This window comes from Leptonychotes weddellii, unplaced genomic scaffold (genome assembly GCF_054177405.1).
Source record: "Leptonychotes weddellii isolate Sample4059 unplaced genomic scaffold, ASM5417740v2 HiC_scaffold_2839, whole genome shotgun sequence".
Lineage (NCBI taxonomy): Eukaryota > Metazoa > Chordata > Mammalia > Carnivora > Phocidae > Leptonychotes > Leptonychotes weddellii.
In genome coordinates this window covers 1-13,110 of record NW_027878272.1, presented here as the reverse complement: position 1 = coordinate 13,110, position 13,110 = coordinate 1, and the positions used below count along the sequence as shown (strand labels likewise).

At 41.6% G+C, this 13,110-nt stretch overlaps 1 protein-coding gene across 1 annotated transcript; it reads right to left on the bottom strand.

The window, feature by feature from the left end:
- Positions 1-155: 155 nt before the first annotated feature.
- On the bottom strand, positions 156-12,586 carry LOC145719024 (ATP-dependent chromatin remodeler CHD1L-like). Its single transcript, XM_081810536.1, has 6 exons — positions 10,895-12,586; positions 10,234-10,387; positions 7,166-7,331; positions 2,738-2,886; positions 1,332-1,495; positions 156-788 (listed from the first exon to the last, which is right to left on the bottom strand). Exons 1-6 carry the CDS (start codon positions 10,996-10,998, stop codon positions 497-499), a joined length of 1,029 nt encoding a protein of 342 aa, XP_081666662.1. The 5' UTR covers positions 10,999-12,586; the 3' UTR covers positions 156-496.
- Between the last annotated feature and the right edge of the window lie 524 nt (positions 12,587-13,110).

Here is a 13,110-nt window from a genome sequence, read left to right as displayed (position 1 = left end):
GGGGGTGGGGATTGAGGCGGGCACATTCTGCATGGAGCACTGGGTGTTATGCACAAACAATGAATCATGGAACACTTCATCTAGAACTAATGATGTAATGTATGGGGATTAACATAAGAATAAAAAAAAAAAGAATAATAAAGGCATGGGGGTGGGGTCTGTTTTACCCGAGGCACTCAGGGGAGACCTCTCTGAGATGCAGACACTTGAACGATGCTTAATGTGGCTATCTGTGGAAAGAGGGTTCCAGGCAGAGGAAGTAAAAAGTGCAAAGATCGTGAAAGCAGGGAGAATATGCTGGCAGTTTTGTTTTTTCTCAAAAGATTTGTCTCATATATGTCGCCTCCTTTTACCCTCTTAAAAAAACTTGTGCAGAGAATAGGGAATTATCCAACCAGGTAAATGGGAGCACTAAGAGTCAAATCTGTATCTCTGGATTCTAAAATTTGCTTTTTTTTGACCACAGGACCGTGCTGGCCCATCAGTCATCCCTGGGTCAGACTTCTGCCTCCTCCTCCCCAGTTCTTGGCATCATAAAGAACAAGGCACCCACCCACCCTGGGCCGGTACCCCTCCTCCTACCTACGCAGTGCACGATGACAGCATCCTCTGCCCCAGCCTGTGGGTGGGTGACATCACCGCTAACATACTTGATGGCACTTGAATCTGGATCTTCATAATCCAGCTGCGCAGAGCTCTCCTCTTCCCTGTCCTCTAGGTCCTCTGGTTCGCTCTCCTCAGAAGGCAGGCAGAAGGACTGGTAATTGTTGGACTCCCACCAGGCCATCCTTCAAGAGGCCAGAGAGAACAGGAAATTAACCTGGCCTGTCACAATTTCTCTTGGCGCGCACTTCATCCTGCTATTCACAAACAGCAAGTGCCCAGTGGAAATGCAATTAGACACTCACCCTGATTGCAGTTTTCTGCCTATTTGTAAATCAACAAGAAGTCTCACTGATGAGCCTAGCTGCCTCCTGACTATACTTCAATAATGAGCAGCCATCAGATGTCCCTGTTTTTAAGAACAAGATTAAGGTACTGTTCAAGTGAACTAACTCTGTCAGACAGTGACAATAAAACCTTAACATTTTCCTGCTTCAGCTGAATGAGTCTCTCTACCTTAGGCATTCAGGACTTTTTACAAAAGTATGCTGTTAGGGTTAAAGCTCAATCTTTAAAAAAAACATCTATTACCAGAAGGAGCTACCAGTTTTATAGAAATTTTCTGCAATTTTAAAGTGTTCAACTGTGGACTCAGTATACAATAGTGATTCCTTTAAACATGACCCTCATCAGCTTTATGATAATACAATCAAATAAGACACACATACTTTTTCTCGTGTTCTGCTTCTTCCTTTTTCCTCTTCTTCTCCTCCATTATTCTCTTTCTCTTGGCTGCTGCTTCTTGTCTCTTCTTCCTTCTGTCCTCCAGTTCCTCTGGGCTCAGAATCCGCTTCCTTTTGGTAGACCCCTCCGCAAGGCCTGGGTGGAGAACCTTTAGGAAGAACAAGATCTATAACCAGGAAGGTTGGGGGCTGTCTGTCCCTTCATGAGTTTCATTTATCCTTAAAACACATTCTGTGTGGGACGCCTGGGTGGGTCAGTTGTTCAGCGTCTGCCTTCGGCTCAGGTCATGATCCCAGGGTCCTGGGATCGAGCCCTGCATCGGGCTCCCTGCTCAGCGGGAAGCCTGCTTCTCCCTCTCCCACTCCCCCTGCTGGTGTTCTCTCTCTCGCTGCATCTGTCAAATAAGTAAATAAAATATTTAAAAAAAAAAAAAAACACATTCTGTGTGAAAGCAACACACTTAATATTTCACAAAATTGCATCTCCCTGCCCCCTTGTGTGGTGGGAAGTGGTGGCAAGACACTTCAATTTACTGTTCACATTACACATCTCACTGGCCCAGTGATCAGGATATTGTGCTCTAAGCTCAACCAAACTCAGCTCATGGTTGGTATAGCAGTACATCATCTGATTAATTTCAACAGGATCAGGTACTTCAGAAAAGTAATTTTTTTTAATAGAAAGTATACCCTCCAAGAGCCCATTTTAGGTTTAACCATTTTTATTTTTTATTTTTTTAAAAGATTTTATTTATTTATTTGTCAGAGAGAGAGAGAGAGCGCACAAGCAGGGGGAGAGGCAGAGGCAGAGGGAGAAGCAGACACCCCGCTGAGCAGGGAGTCCAATGCGGGACTTGATCCCAAGGCCTTGGGATCATGATGTGAGCCAAAGGCAGATGCTTAACTGACTGAGCCACGTAGGGGCCCCAGTTTAACCATTTTTAAAGGAAATCCTCCTATAATGTATTATATAATTCCTTCTCAGAGTATTTCAACATCATGATAAACAATAGCTAGCATTTAATGAGCACATCCTAAGTGCCAAATACCAAGAACATTACATACATCATTCATGACTGCCACCCTCTGTTAGTGACACAGGGTCAAATTATCAGGAGCAGGGTGTGGTATTTTGCTGATCCCTTCTGGGATGGCTAAGATGGACAGGGCTGCTTTCACCTGCATTAAGTGGAAAAATGCACTCTTCCTGTTAATGTTATTTATGCCAACTTTTACACAGTTTTTATACTAGAGTACAGTTAATTATACTTGTATTTCAACAAATATTTACATACTTATTTCTCAATAAATCACTCCCAGCATCATTTTTTGTTCTCTTAGGATGCAAATTTGGGAGAATTTTTTCTTTTACACAAATTAATAGTCCTTACACTGCTTTTATTTCGGAGTAACCGGCCCTCTTGCGTAGTTTTCTCCAAAAAGGTTTTCTGAAGGTTCACCAGTTGCTCAAATGATTTTCTATCTTCTTTACTAGGCTCCTTGGAATAATCTTTACCTTCAAATAAGTACATATGGTTTTCTAAGAACATAAAACACAAAAGAGAAATGTCAGATACTAGAGAAAAATGGATTAATTCTATTCAAAGCAATAAGGGCAAAGAGAATAGTTTGTATTCTAAATGGGCTAAGACTAGCTTGTGATGAAGGTACTGATTCTGGATTCCACTAATACTGATAGGTGGGGATCTCACACATTTACTATTTAAAGGAGAGGGCGTGGCTAATGCCCTTTGGTCCACCTCTAGCTGGTCTGCAAGTCTCTGCTGGATACCTCCACCCTCTTGAATCTTGGGATCACTCATCACCGATTCCACACTACTCTTCAGCATAGGTCTCACTGATATTAAGATCACTTAATAAAAGATAACTGTGATCATAATTTTTTTATTCTGCACATACTTAATACTCAACTCTCTCCCCCCTTTCTGTAATATTAAAGGAACAAGTGGCAAATCTATGAGAAAATGGAGAATCACAAAAATAATTCCTGTGATTTACAATATTCTTTTCAGATCTCATGAAGTATCTTTATGAGACTCCCCACAATCCTGGTATAACTAACCCCGCTGAAGAAAGGGAGAAATGAGGCTGAGAGAGGGATTAAGGGACTCCCAGTTCTCACTGCTAATAAATGAAGAAGGCAGGATTTTGACTCACAAGCTTGCATGCTCTTTTCAGAGCATTCCTGTGTCTGTAGAAGGATGGAGAGTGAACAGGCCAGCACATACTAATTATAGTAATAACAATAATGATAATAATATAATCTTGAGAGTATTTTATGCTATCGGAACACTTTCACATCTATTATCACATTTAATTTTTCAACTATTTAAAAGAGTAAAGCAGGCATTAACAGCACGATTTTATAAATGAGGACACAAAGGCTGAAAGGTTGGGTGATGTGCCAAGATCATGAATCAGTGGTAAAAAGAAGTCATGACAAGCCAAGATCAACAACCACAGAGAGGTGACATAATGATTCTAAAGTGAAGCGTATTTAATAGCACATACTACCAAAGAATGTATTTTCACAGCATTATGAAATCAGCTTTAAGTATGTTTTCTCTAGAGTATGAAAGCAAAACATTTTCCTTCTCAAGAGATCAATTGCTTCACACTTGTACCCAAATCCAACCAGCTGTAATTCTAATTGGCATTTGCTAATTAAATCAGCAGGGGGCTTTCAATGAGGTGCTCTATCAACAAGTGGAAAAAAAAAATAAAGAGCTGAGAAGTGTCAAATATGATCAACATATGTAGCTTCATACTGCATGCAGTTCTCAACTTACAAACATGCTTTTTAAAAAACCTGACATTCCAGATAAAGCAACCCTGTTTTTTATTTGTTTTTGATTGGAATTGCTTTAACTACTGGTCTTTCATATTCATTTATATTATTTCTAATCATGCTCCCTGTCCTCACTCTGCAGCCAAAAGGAGGCTGGAGACCACAGGCCTAGACCCTCATCTATGTCCTGTTAGTAGAACCATCTACGACAGAGTGAACATGTACTCACTGATCAAAGACAAGATTCCAAATTTTTTTTTTTTAAGATTTTATTTATTTATTTGAGAGATAGAATGAGAGAGAGAGAGCACATGAGAGGGGGGAGGGTCAGAGGGAGAAGCAGACTCCCTGCTGAGCAGGGAGCCCAATGCAGGACTTGATCCTGGGACTCCAGGATCATGACCTGAGCCGAAGGCAGTCGCTTAACCAACTGAGCCACCCAGGCGCCCAAGATTCCAAATTTTAATACAAGTAGGAAATCTTTTCTGGCAGCACTGACTAAGGAATATAATTATCTTTCTGGAAAACAGCAAAATTTTATTTTGTTCTAATAACATTAGGAAAATAAGCTGAAATTAATCTAGATGAGTGCAGAAATGGGTGCAAGCTTTAGTATTTCATATCCAAGTATAACTTCAAAATAGGGTCACATGCATCCATTTCTTCTCCCACCTAAAACCACTAAATGGCAGTAAAGGGATTTTGAAAAGATATGAGACAACAGTGGATGGAAAGTTTAGCAACTCTCAGAAAACGTAAAGTGGCTGAAGCAATGAGAACAGATTAAGAAAAAACGTAGAGGCCAAACAGGAGCCTAGTCAAGGGGTGATTTTGAGGATAGAGACCCTGTCAATCCTTCAAAGGATGTACAAGGACAAGGTGCTGGAGAGTGGGGGATCTGAGAGAAATTGTGTACACCCAATAACAGGAGCACCATGAACCCTTGTCATCCACTGTCTCTTCAATTTGAGCAAACAGGTTTATTCCAACCCAAGAAAGATACTAAAGGATTCATCTCTGGAGAAACTAAGTTGCCCAAAGAAAAGACTTCAAATATAGACATCTGGGAAGGCCTCCTCAATGCAGAAGCCAGCTCTCCAACCAGTAATGCTGGAATAAAGACCTAGAGTCTATATACCTGCTCGGCTTTGGGCTGCCTATCAGCGTGGGCACTTCACTGGTACATTTCAGTGAACATTGTTTTCAGACAGCCAGAGGCGACCAGCTATTTCAAGAAAACTCAAGACAAAAACAAGAGGTTCTAAAGCAAATTTTGAAAAAAGCAGCAAAAACAGCAATTGGAGGAAAGAGAAAAAAATGCAGGGGGCCAAAGAATACTTTTTAAAAAGCTATATAATAGGGGCACCTGGGTGGCTCAGTTGGTTAGCGTCTGCCTTTGGCTCAGGTCATGATCTTGGGGTCCTGGGATCGAGTCCCGCATCGGGCTCCCTGCCCAGTGGGAAGTCTGCTTCTCCTTCTCCCTCTGCCTCTGCCTCTCCCCCTGCTCGTGCTTTCTCTCACTCTGTCTCTCTTTCTAATAAATAAAATCTAAAAAAAAAATAAAATAAAAGCTATAATAAATGTCTCAAGGGAGGACATTATCTGTAAAACGAAAACAGGATGAGATTAAAACCGAGAACAAGAAAGAGTACTTGAAGAATAAAGATGGGATACTAATATTAATAAACTTAAAAAATAAAACATGAGAAAAGTCAAAGAGCTGTGTCCTATAGAATACTAGCTGCCTAAATTCCAATCTCTCCATATACCCTATAAAACCACCCCTAATCCATGTCTACTATAAAACGAGGAGTCAGAGAACATTACAAATTTCCATTTGCAGGTAAGTAGAGAAATAAACATCCAAACGCCAATGGAGCCAGCTCCCAAGCCCACACTAGAGTGAGGCAGAGACTGGCAGTGTTGGACACAGCCCCCCAAAGAGCGCCACACCCTACATGCGAAAATAATAAGCACAAGTCTCCGACTCGGTAGATCAGAGCATGGGCTACTAAGGAATTTAAAGGAAGGGACCAGAAAGTACATGCAGCCAGGAGTTTGGGAAGGCACTGCTTTTGGAGGAGAAAGAGACATCCTTTGGCAGTTTTGTGGCAAAAAAAGAAAGCAAGTGATGGAAATTGGGAATCCTACAGGAACAAAGAAAATCACAAAACCAGAAGTCATGCCAACCCCACTCCCCACCAAAAAAGAAGGCATCATCTAGTAAAAAAGCTACATGTCTGCATATCTGTGGAATAAGGTACTCTTGAATTAAGAAGTCCAGAGTAAGACCCTCAAGCCTCACCCTATCCACACTGAATCCCTGCTGCCACTGGTGCGTGACAAAAATAAGTGTAAGACAGCAGGGAACATCCTTACAAAGCTCTAGGTGAAAAACACTTCAAGTCAGAAATTCAAATACTCAGAACCGAAACAGACAAAAAAGACAAATGCTGACCAAATTCAGAAAAGACAAAATCCTCTCATAATTTACATGTATTGTTTCACTAAAAAATTAGCAGCACCTACACCTTTATGGAGTATGGTGAAGATTAAATGAAAGTACATGATGCGGTACACACTTCTGATCAAGCACAGAATAAATGTTCAACCAATGTAAAAAACAAATCATTCTACTATTCAGAAAAGGAACATATTCAGAAAAGGAAAATGTGGAGGGTGCCATACTAAGGACAGTGGGCTTCACTAACAAAGGAGAAGATGCTTGCAATCAAGGCAGAAATGGTACAAATTACAATGTTTAAGATACTACTACAAGCATTGATATCATTGAGTGGGTTCAAAGTTCAGCTACAAAGGAATAGTCAGACAATTTCCAGTCAGTCTAGGAAGAGTTCTTGGACCAAGAAAGTCTTAAACAGTGTGCCCAAGGGCTGGGTAGGAAAAGATGCCCCAGGGAGCACTATCCAGGACTTTCTATGGGGACCAATCTCCCTCATGTCTAACTTGGGCGGCTGTGCCATTTGCTCTACTCTCAACCCCAACTTACTGCCTTCCTCCTGCTCCCTGACTCCTCCTTCTGTTGTAGGCAAGGCATCAGAGATCCACTGGCCATCTTTTGTTTCTCCCAGGATCGTCTCCAGCTCTATTTCATCCATGGTGCCCCCCTCAGATGACAGCAATTTATCCAAACCGAATTTGAGTATCTCACTCAACTTAAATGGAGAAAATGAAAAAGTCCAGTTAGTTCTCATGAAAATAAGCATTGGGATGTCAGTGATTTGCTACATGGCTTAATGACACAAGGCGAATCCCTTCCCTGTTGGTCAGCCATTCTTCTCTCCCCATGAGGATGACACCAACGGACCATTTACTAGCTGGATGATGGCCAAGCAGAGAGGTGATGAATGCTGATCAGTGATGTTGACTCTGACAATTCTCCACCACCACAAGAAAAATTAGCCAATTTTTTCCTAAAGAACAGTAATATCCTGCATTATCTACAGCACTTCTCAGAGTCCTTCTCACAGGCACTTCCAGCAGCCACATGAGAAATCAGAGACCCAGTCAGCCTCTCTCCCACTGACAAATTTCGAAGGAGAAGGCTACACTGGGTACTTTCCCTCTACCATTAACTGACTTCTTTCCTTTGGCAAACTGGTTTCCTACCACAGCGCTATGGAAACACCTCTGCAAAGACCAGTAATAACTGATAGCCAGACCTGAAGGCCATTTCTCAATTCTAATCTTCCTGGATATTCCTCTGGCACTGCACTATCCTGCCTCTCTTCTCTTATCTTAAAGGCACCCTTAGCCTATTCCGTAGGGATACAGGAACCACCCAAACAGTTCAAATAATTTCCCTGGCTTTAGCTTCCTACTTCCAGCTTTGCAACTCCTTAAGCATTAACTCTGAGGTTCCAAATCAAGGCAGACTCACATCGTGGCTTCTAGCTCATATCTTACCCTTTTAGACTGGGTCAGTTATCTCTAGATGGTCTAGTATTTGTGAGCCAAATACTGATGGGAATGTAAACTGTTCCCAACACCAGCTGTTTGAGAGGGCTCTGTCGGACTTCTTGCCCAGCTCAAGGACACCAGAAGGTTACGTTCTGGCTCTAAAGTCTGCTTTTGGGGCGCCTGGGTGGCTCAGTCATTAAGCATCTGCCTTCGGCTCAGGTCATGATCCCAGGGTCCTGGGATCAAGCCCCTCATTGGGCTCCCTGCTCTGCGGGAGGCCTGCTTCTCCCTCTCCCACTGCCCCCTGCTTGTGTTCCCTCTCTCGCTGTCTATCAAACAAATAAATAAAATCTTTTAAAAAAAAATAAAGTCTGCTTTCTCCCTCCCCCTCCAGACTACACTAGTTATCTCTTTGGTTGCCAAAAACAAAGGTGACAACCCAATGCCCTTGTCTCAGATGAAAGCAGTTTGTTCATTGTTTTAAAATAATCCAGTAATAAAAGATGTGGCTGTGGTTTATTAAATCTAAGAGATATAGGATTCTCAAGTCCTGAAGAGGGAATCAGGTTCATTACCCTACAAAGAGGCAGATGTAATGAACATTTATTGAATGCTTAGTGTGTGCTAATTATCATCTGAAGTGCTTCTGACTGTTTCAGTGAACATGATCCCTGGGCCAAAATGGAAGAACCTAGGATATATTATAATATGGATTCTAATTTTAACCCAGGGGCTACTACAGAATAACTCAAAGTCCTCTTCCAGAAGAGAAAATCTTCAAGTCAGCGTTTGTTTCCTATCCAATATTTCCATCTTCAAGCAATTTATTCTTTCATCCATTTTTCCTAAAGCAGAATTTTGAATTCCTGATCTCATTTACCCACCTCTGACTATGAAGGTCACTCACTAATCAAAGGGTCTGGGGTTAAGATGAGGTATGGGATTAATCATCATTTATTAAGCTGAGTACTTTATCTAATTTTTTTAACAGTCCTCCGAGGTAACTTGCAGTATTCTCATTTTTTGAAATGCAAAGAGAGCACATCTGAGAGGTGAAGATACCTGCTCAAAGCTACATAGCCACTAAGGGACAAGGCTTGGATCTGAATCTAAGTGAGGGGTATCTAAAGCCCATCCTTGTTATTCCATATTCCGCTACCTTTATATATCATTTTCATTTCTAGCTCCTTGCTTGCATGCAGTAGATACCATGGCAGGTATGTCTGGCCAGGGAACAAATGTGTAGTTGGGGAGAGTGGGTGTTAATACCAGTTCTTTGTGTTTACTTTCTCACCCACAAGAAAGTACTGACAGGGGCGCCTGCCTTCAGCTTGGGTCATGATTCTGGGGTCCTAGGATTGAACCCCACATCAGGCTCCCTGCTCCACGGGAAGCCTGCTTCTCCCTCTCCCACTCCCCCTGCTTGTGTTCCCTCTCTCACTGTGTTTCTGTCAAATAAATAAATAAAAATCTAAAAAAAAAAAAAAAAAATATTGACAATATGACACCTTTTTTTTTTTTTTGGTTTTTAGTTTTATTTACAAATATTCAGCTAAGTAAAGGCATAGTAAGTGTGGTCAACTAATTACTAACAGTTCATAGAAAATTCAGTGTTTCTTTTGATTCAAATATTTGGAAAACTTTAATAGATGTAAATTATTTTTCTTTTTGTTTTATATAGTCAATATTAATTAAGCATGCTAATATCTTTTTTTCTTAGATAATCATTTTGGAATATGTAATTGGCTAATTGTTTTTATTAAAGAGATAGCTTTATAACATTTGCTATGATAAAGCCATCATTAAGTAGACACCACCACCTTTCCTTTGCAGATGGCCTTAGTTTTACAATCTCCTCAAACAGCATCACCTCACAAATTTAATTTTGATGCCAGCCTGGCCTGTATAAAGCCATTCAGGAATATATTTTTTTTAATTATATTTTATTATGTTATGTTAATCACCCTACATTACACCATTAGTTTTTGATGTAGTTCGTGATTCACTGTTCGTGTATAACACCCAGTTCTCCATTCAATACCTGCCCTCTTTAATACCCATCACCAGGCTAACCTCTCCCCCCACCCCCTCCCCTCTAGAACCCTATGGACTCTGAGAAATACAACACATTCTTAAGGGAAGAACAACATATGATACCTGGAGCTCAGCATCCGCTGCAGGTTTCTGGGCCCCCAGAGTAAAATGGCCTCCCTCTATGATTGTGTTGGTAAGCTGCAGTTTGGAGGCTGCTTTCCTACAGACTATTTCCTCCACAGTGTCTCGGCCAATCAGCCGAATAACTTTAACAGACCTGTACAGAGTCAAAAGAGAGGAGTGTGCTGTGAGGGTCTGCAGAGATGAACACAAGCATACAAGGTTGATATACCTAAAAGGAAACAAACCCAAAATGCTACATTCAGGGTACAACTAAAGGGAGACTGGACTATGCAGACCTAAGCATTTGTTAGAGAGATCTGGCCCCACAGAAGCTTTCCAAGAGAGTCAAGGAAGGGATGAGGAGGGGCCATAAACTAGGGTTTCTGATGGGAACAGGAGGAAAACCTCTGGTAGATCTCAATTATCCTCTGGTCAAAGGGTAAGGCCCATCTCTTTAGCTTTTTAATGAAGCAAGTCTGGAATGAGAATGCGTGTTGGCCAGCAGCCTTCGAAGAGTCAGCAGCAAAGCTGGGCTAAAACCCAGTGCTCTCTGGCCCTCCAGTCTGGGATGCCACAGGACCAGCTTCTTCACCTTCCCTCCCCACCCAGAACTGCTGAGGAGCCCCAGATGTGGAAGAACGCTGGTGCTGAACTCTCTCACTTGTTCTGGCCAATTCGATGAGCCCTGGCAGCTGCCTGCAAGTCATTCTGCGGATTGAAATCACTGTCGACAAAAATAACGGTATCTGCAGCCGTTAAGTTCATGCCAACTCCTCCTGAAAACAATGCAAAAGGAACGTGATCAGCAGCACTCCGGCTAGGGCTAGAAGAGAAAGACACAAGGCTACAGCGGTATGATTGGTAAATTAAGATCAGTCAAAACAGTTGGCCTCACCCTTCAAAATGACACTCCATCCCCAACTCCAGGACCTTGGAGTGGTTAACAGTGCTACCCGGGCTCATATTGCCTGACTTGGGAAAATTTAACGACCAAAAGTAACAGAATGAGAGGAGGAGGGGCAAGGAGCCAAAGTGCAAGCTGAAGTTAGTGCCAGGAATCCATTTTAAATGGTTTGATTGGTTTGTTTAGAATGCTCTAAAAGGATGCATGCTCTTTCAAAAGAAAACAGTCTTAAATATGCAAGAGGCCTTCTGCTGTGGGCGCTGTTAAGAGAGGAGTTAACATCCACAGCAGGTTACAACTAAGGCAGCAAGGTCCCTGATAGAGGCTAATGAGAACAGAGGATGACATTTATTTATTACACTCCTAAGCAGAGCAGGAAACTACCTCCCTCTGACAGGAGAAACCTCAGAAAGCCTTTTCTGTGTTTCCACATGAATCAAAGAGAAGCTAACAAAACCAACCATAGGACAAGAACACTACATGGGACAACTTTCTCATCCTTCTTCAGCATAGCAAAAGGGCTGAGGAGGCTCTTTGGATGATGAGAATTAATTAAGAGAACCATGAAAGCAAATTACAGCCTTGTCTTTGATTAATGTGGAAACAAGTACAAAAGGGACTTCCTCTTGCCAGGGTCGTTACAGCTCATTGCTGAGACAAGCAAGCCTGAAAAGGCTTGTTCAAAGAGCCTGAATTAAGGACTAACCTTTGAGATGGGCTACTGACTCTAACCTGGCTCTCAAGACAAGTCAGGCAGGAATATTCTAATTAAAGACTTCATATAAAATTAAAGTTGGAATAAAGAGATAATAAAGACTGATTACTGAGAGGTGCTAAATTATACCTGACAATAATGCCTGCTTGTGCTGTGCTTACTACGTGCCAGGCACTGTTCTACGCACTTCACATATATCGACCCCCTTAATCCTGACAACAACCTTATGAGTAGTTTGTTATTATTATGGGCATTTTATAGATAGAAGAACAGAAAAGCCAAAGGACTTATTAGAGATCACACAGCTAGAAAGTGAAAGAGCCAGGAGTCAGTCCCACACTGTCTGGCTCCAGAGACTCTGCTTTTACCCACTGCACCACAATTATCGCCCAGGTACTTATTTCATTAAAGTGTGCTCCATAAAAATTATCATCTTCTTCCAGGGTTAATGTCTCAGTTCAGCTCTTCTTCATTAAGGGGTGATGTCTTACAAATAAGCTATTCTCCAGTCTTGTTTGGGACATATCATGAGCTATCACTGCCACCTGGTGGCAATACGCTTCAATCACAGAAACATTTGAAAGTTGGAGGGAAACCTGTTAAATGAAATGATAGTACTACGAATCTACAGCTAAAAAGTAAGGGCAAACATGACCGTTAGTGTTTGGAAAAGGCTCATGTCCAGGACTGCTTCAGTTCTCAAAAGATTACCCTGTGCTGATTCTGCTTCTGAGTACTCCAAAGGGCTGACTCTTTCTTCCTAATTTTAGACCTTTCAAACATAACGCTACTCTCTGAATATGATGAACTCTAGGTCTGACCTAGAGTTCAGAATCATGATTTTAAAGATACTAGCTGGGCTTGAAAAAAGCATGGAAGTTAGCAGAGAAATGCTTTCTGGAGAAATAAAAAAACTAAAATCTAACCAAGTCGAAATCAAAAAGGCTATTAATGAGGTGCAATAAAAAATGGGGGCACTAACTGCTAGGATAAATGAGGCAGAAGAGAAAATCAATGATATAGAAGACCAAATGATGGAAAATAAAGAAGCTGAGAAAAAGAGAGATAAATAACTACTGGATCACGAGGGCAGAATTCGAGAGATAAGCGATACCATAAGACGAAACAACATTAGAACAACTGGGATCCTAGAAGAAGAAGAAAGGGAGAGAGGGGCAGAAGGTATACTGGAGCAAATTATAGCAGAGAACTTCCCTAATTTGGGGAAGGAAACAGGCATCAAAATCCAGGAGGCACA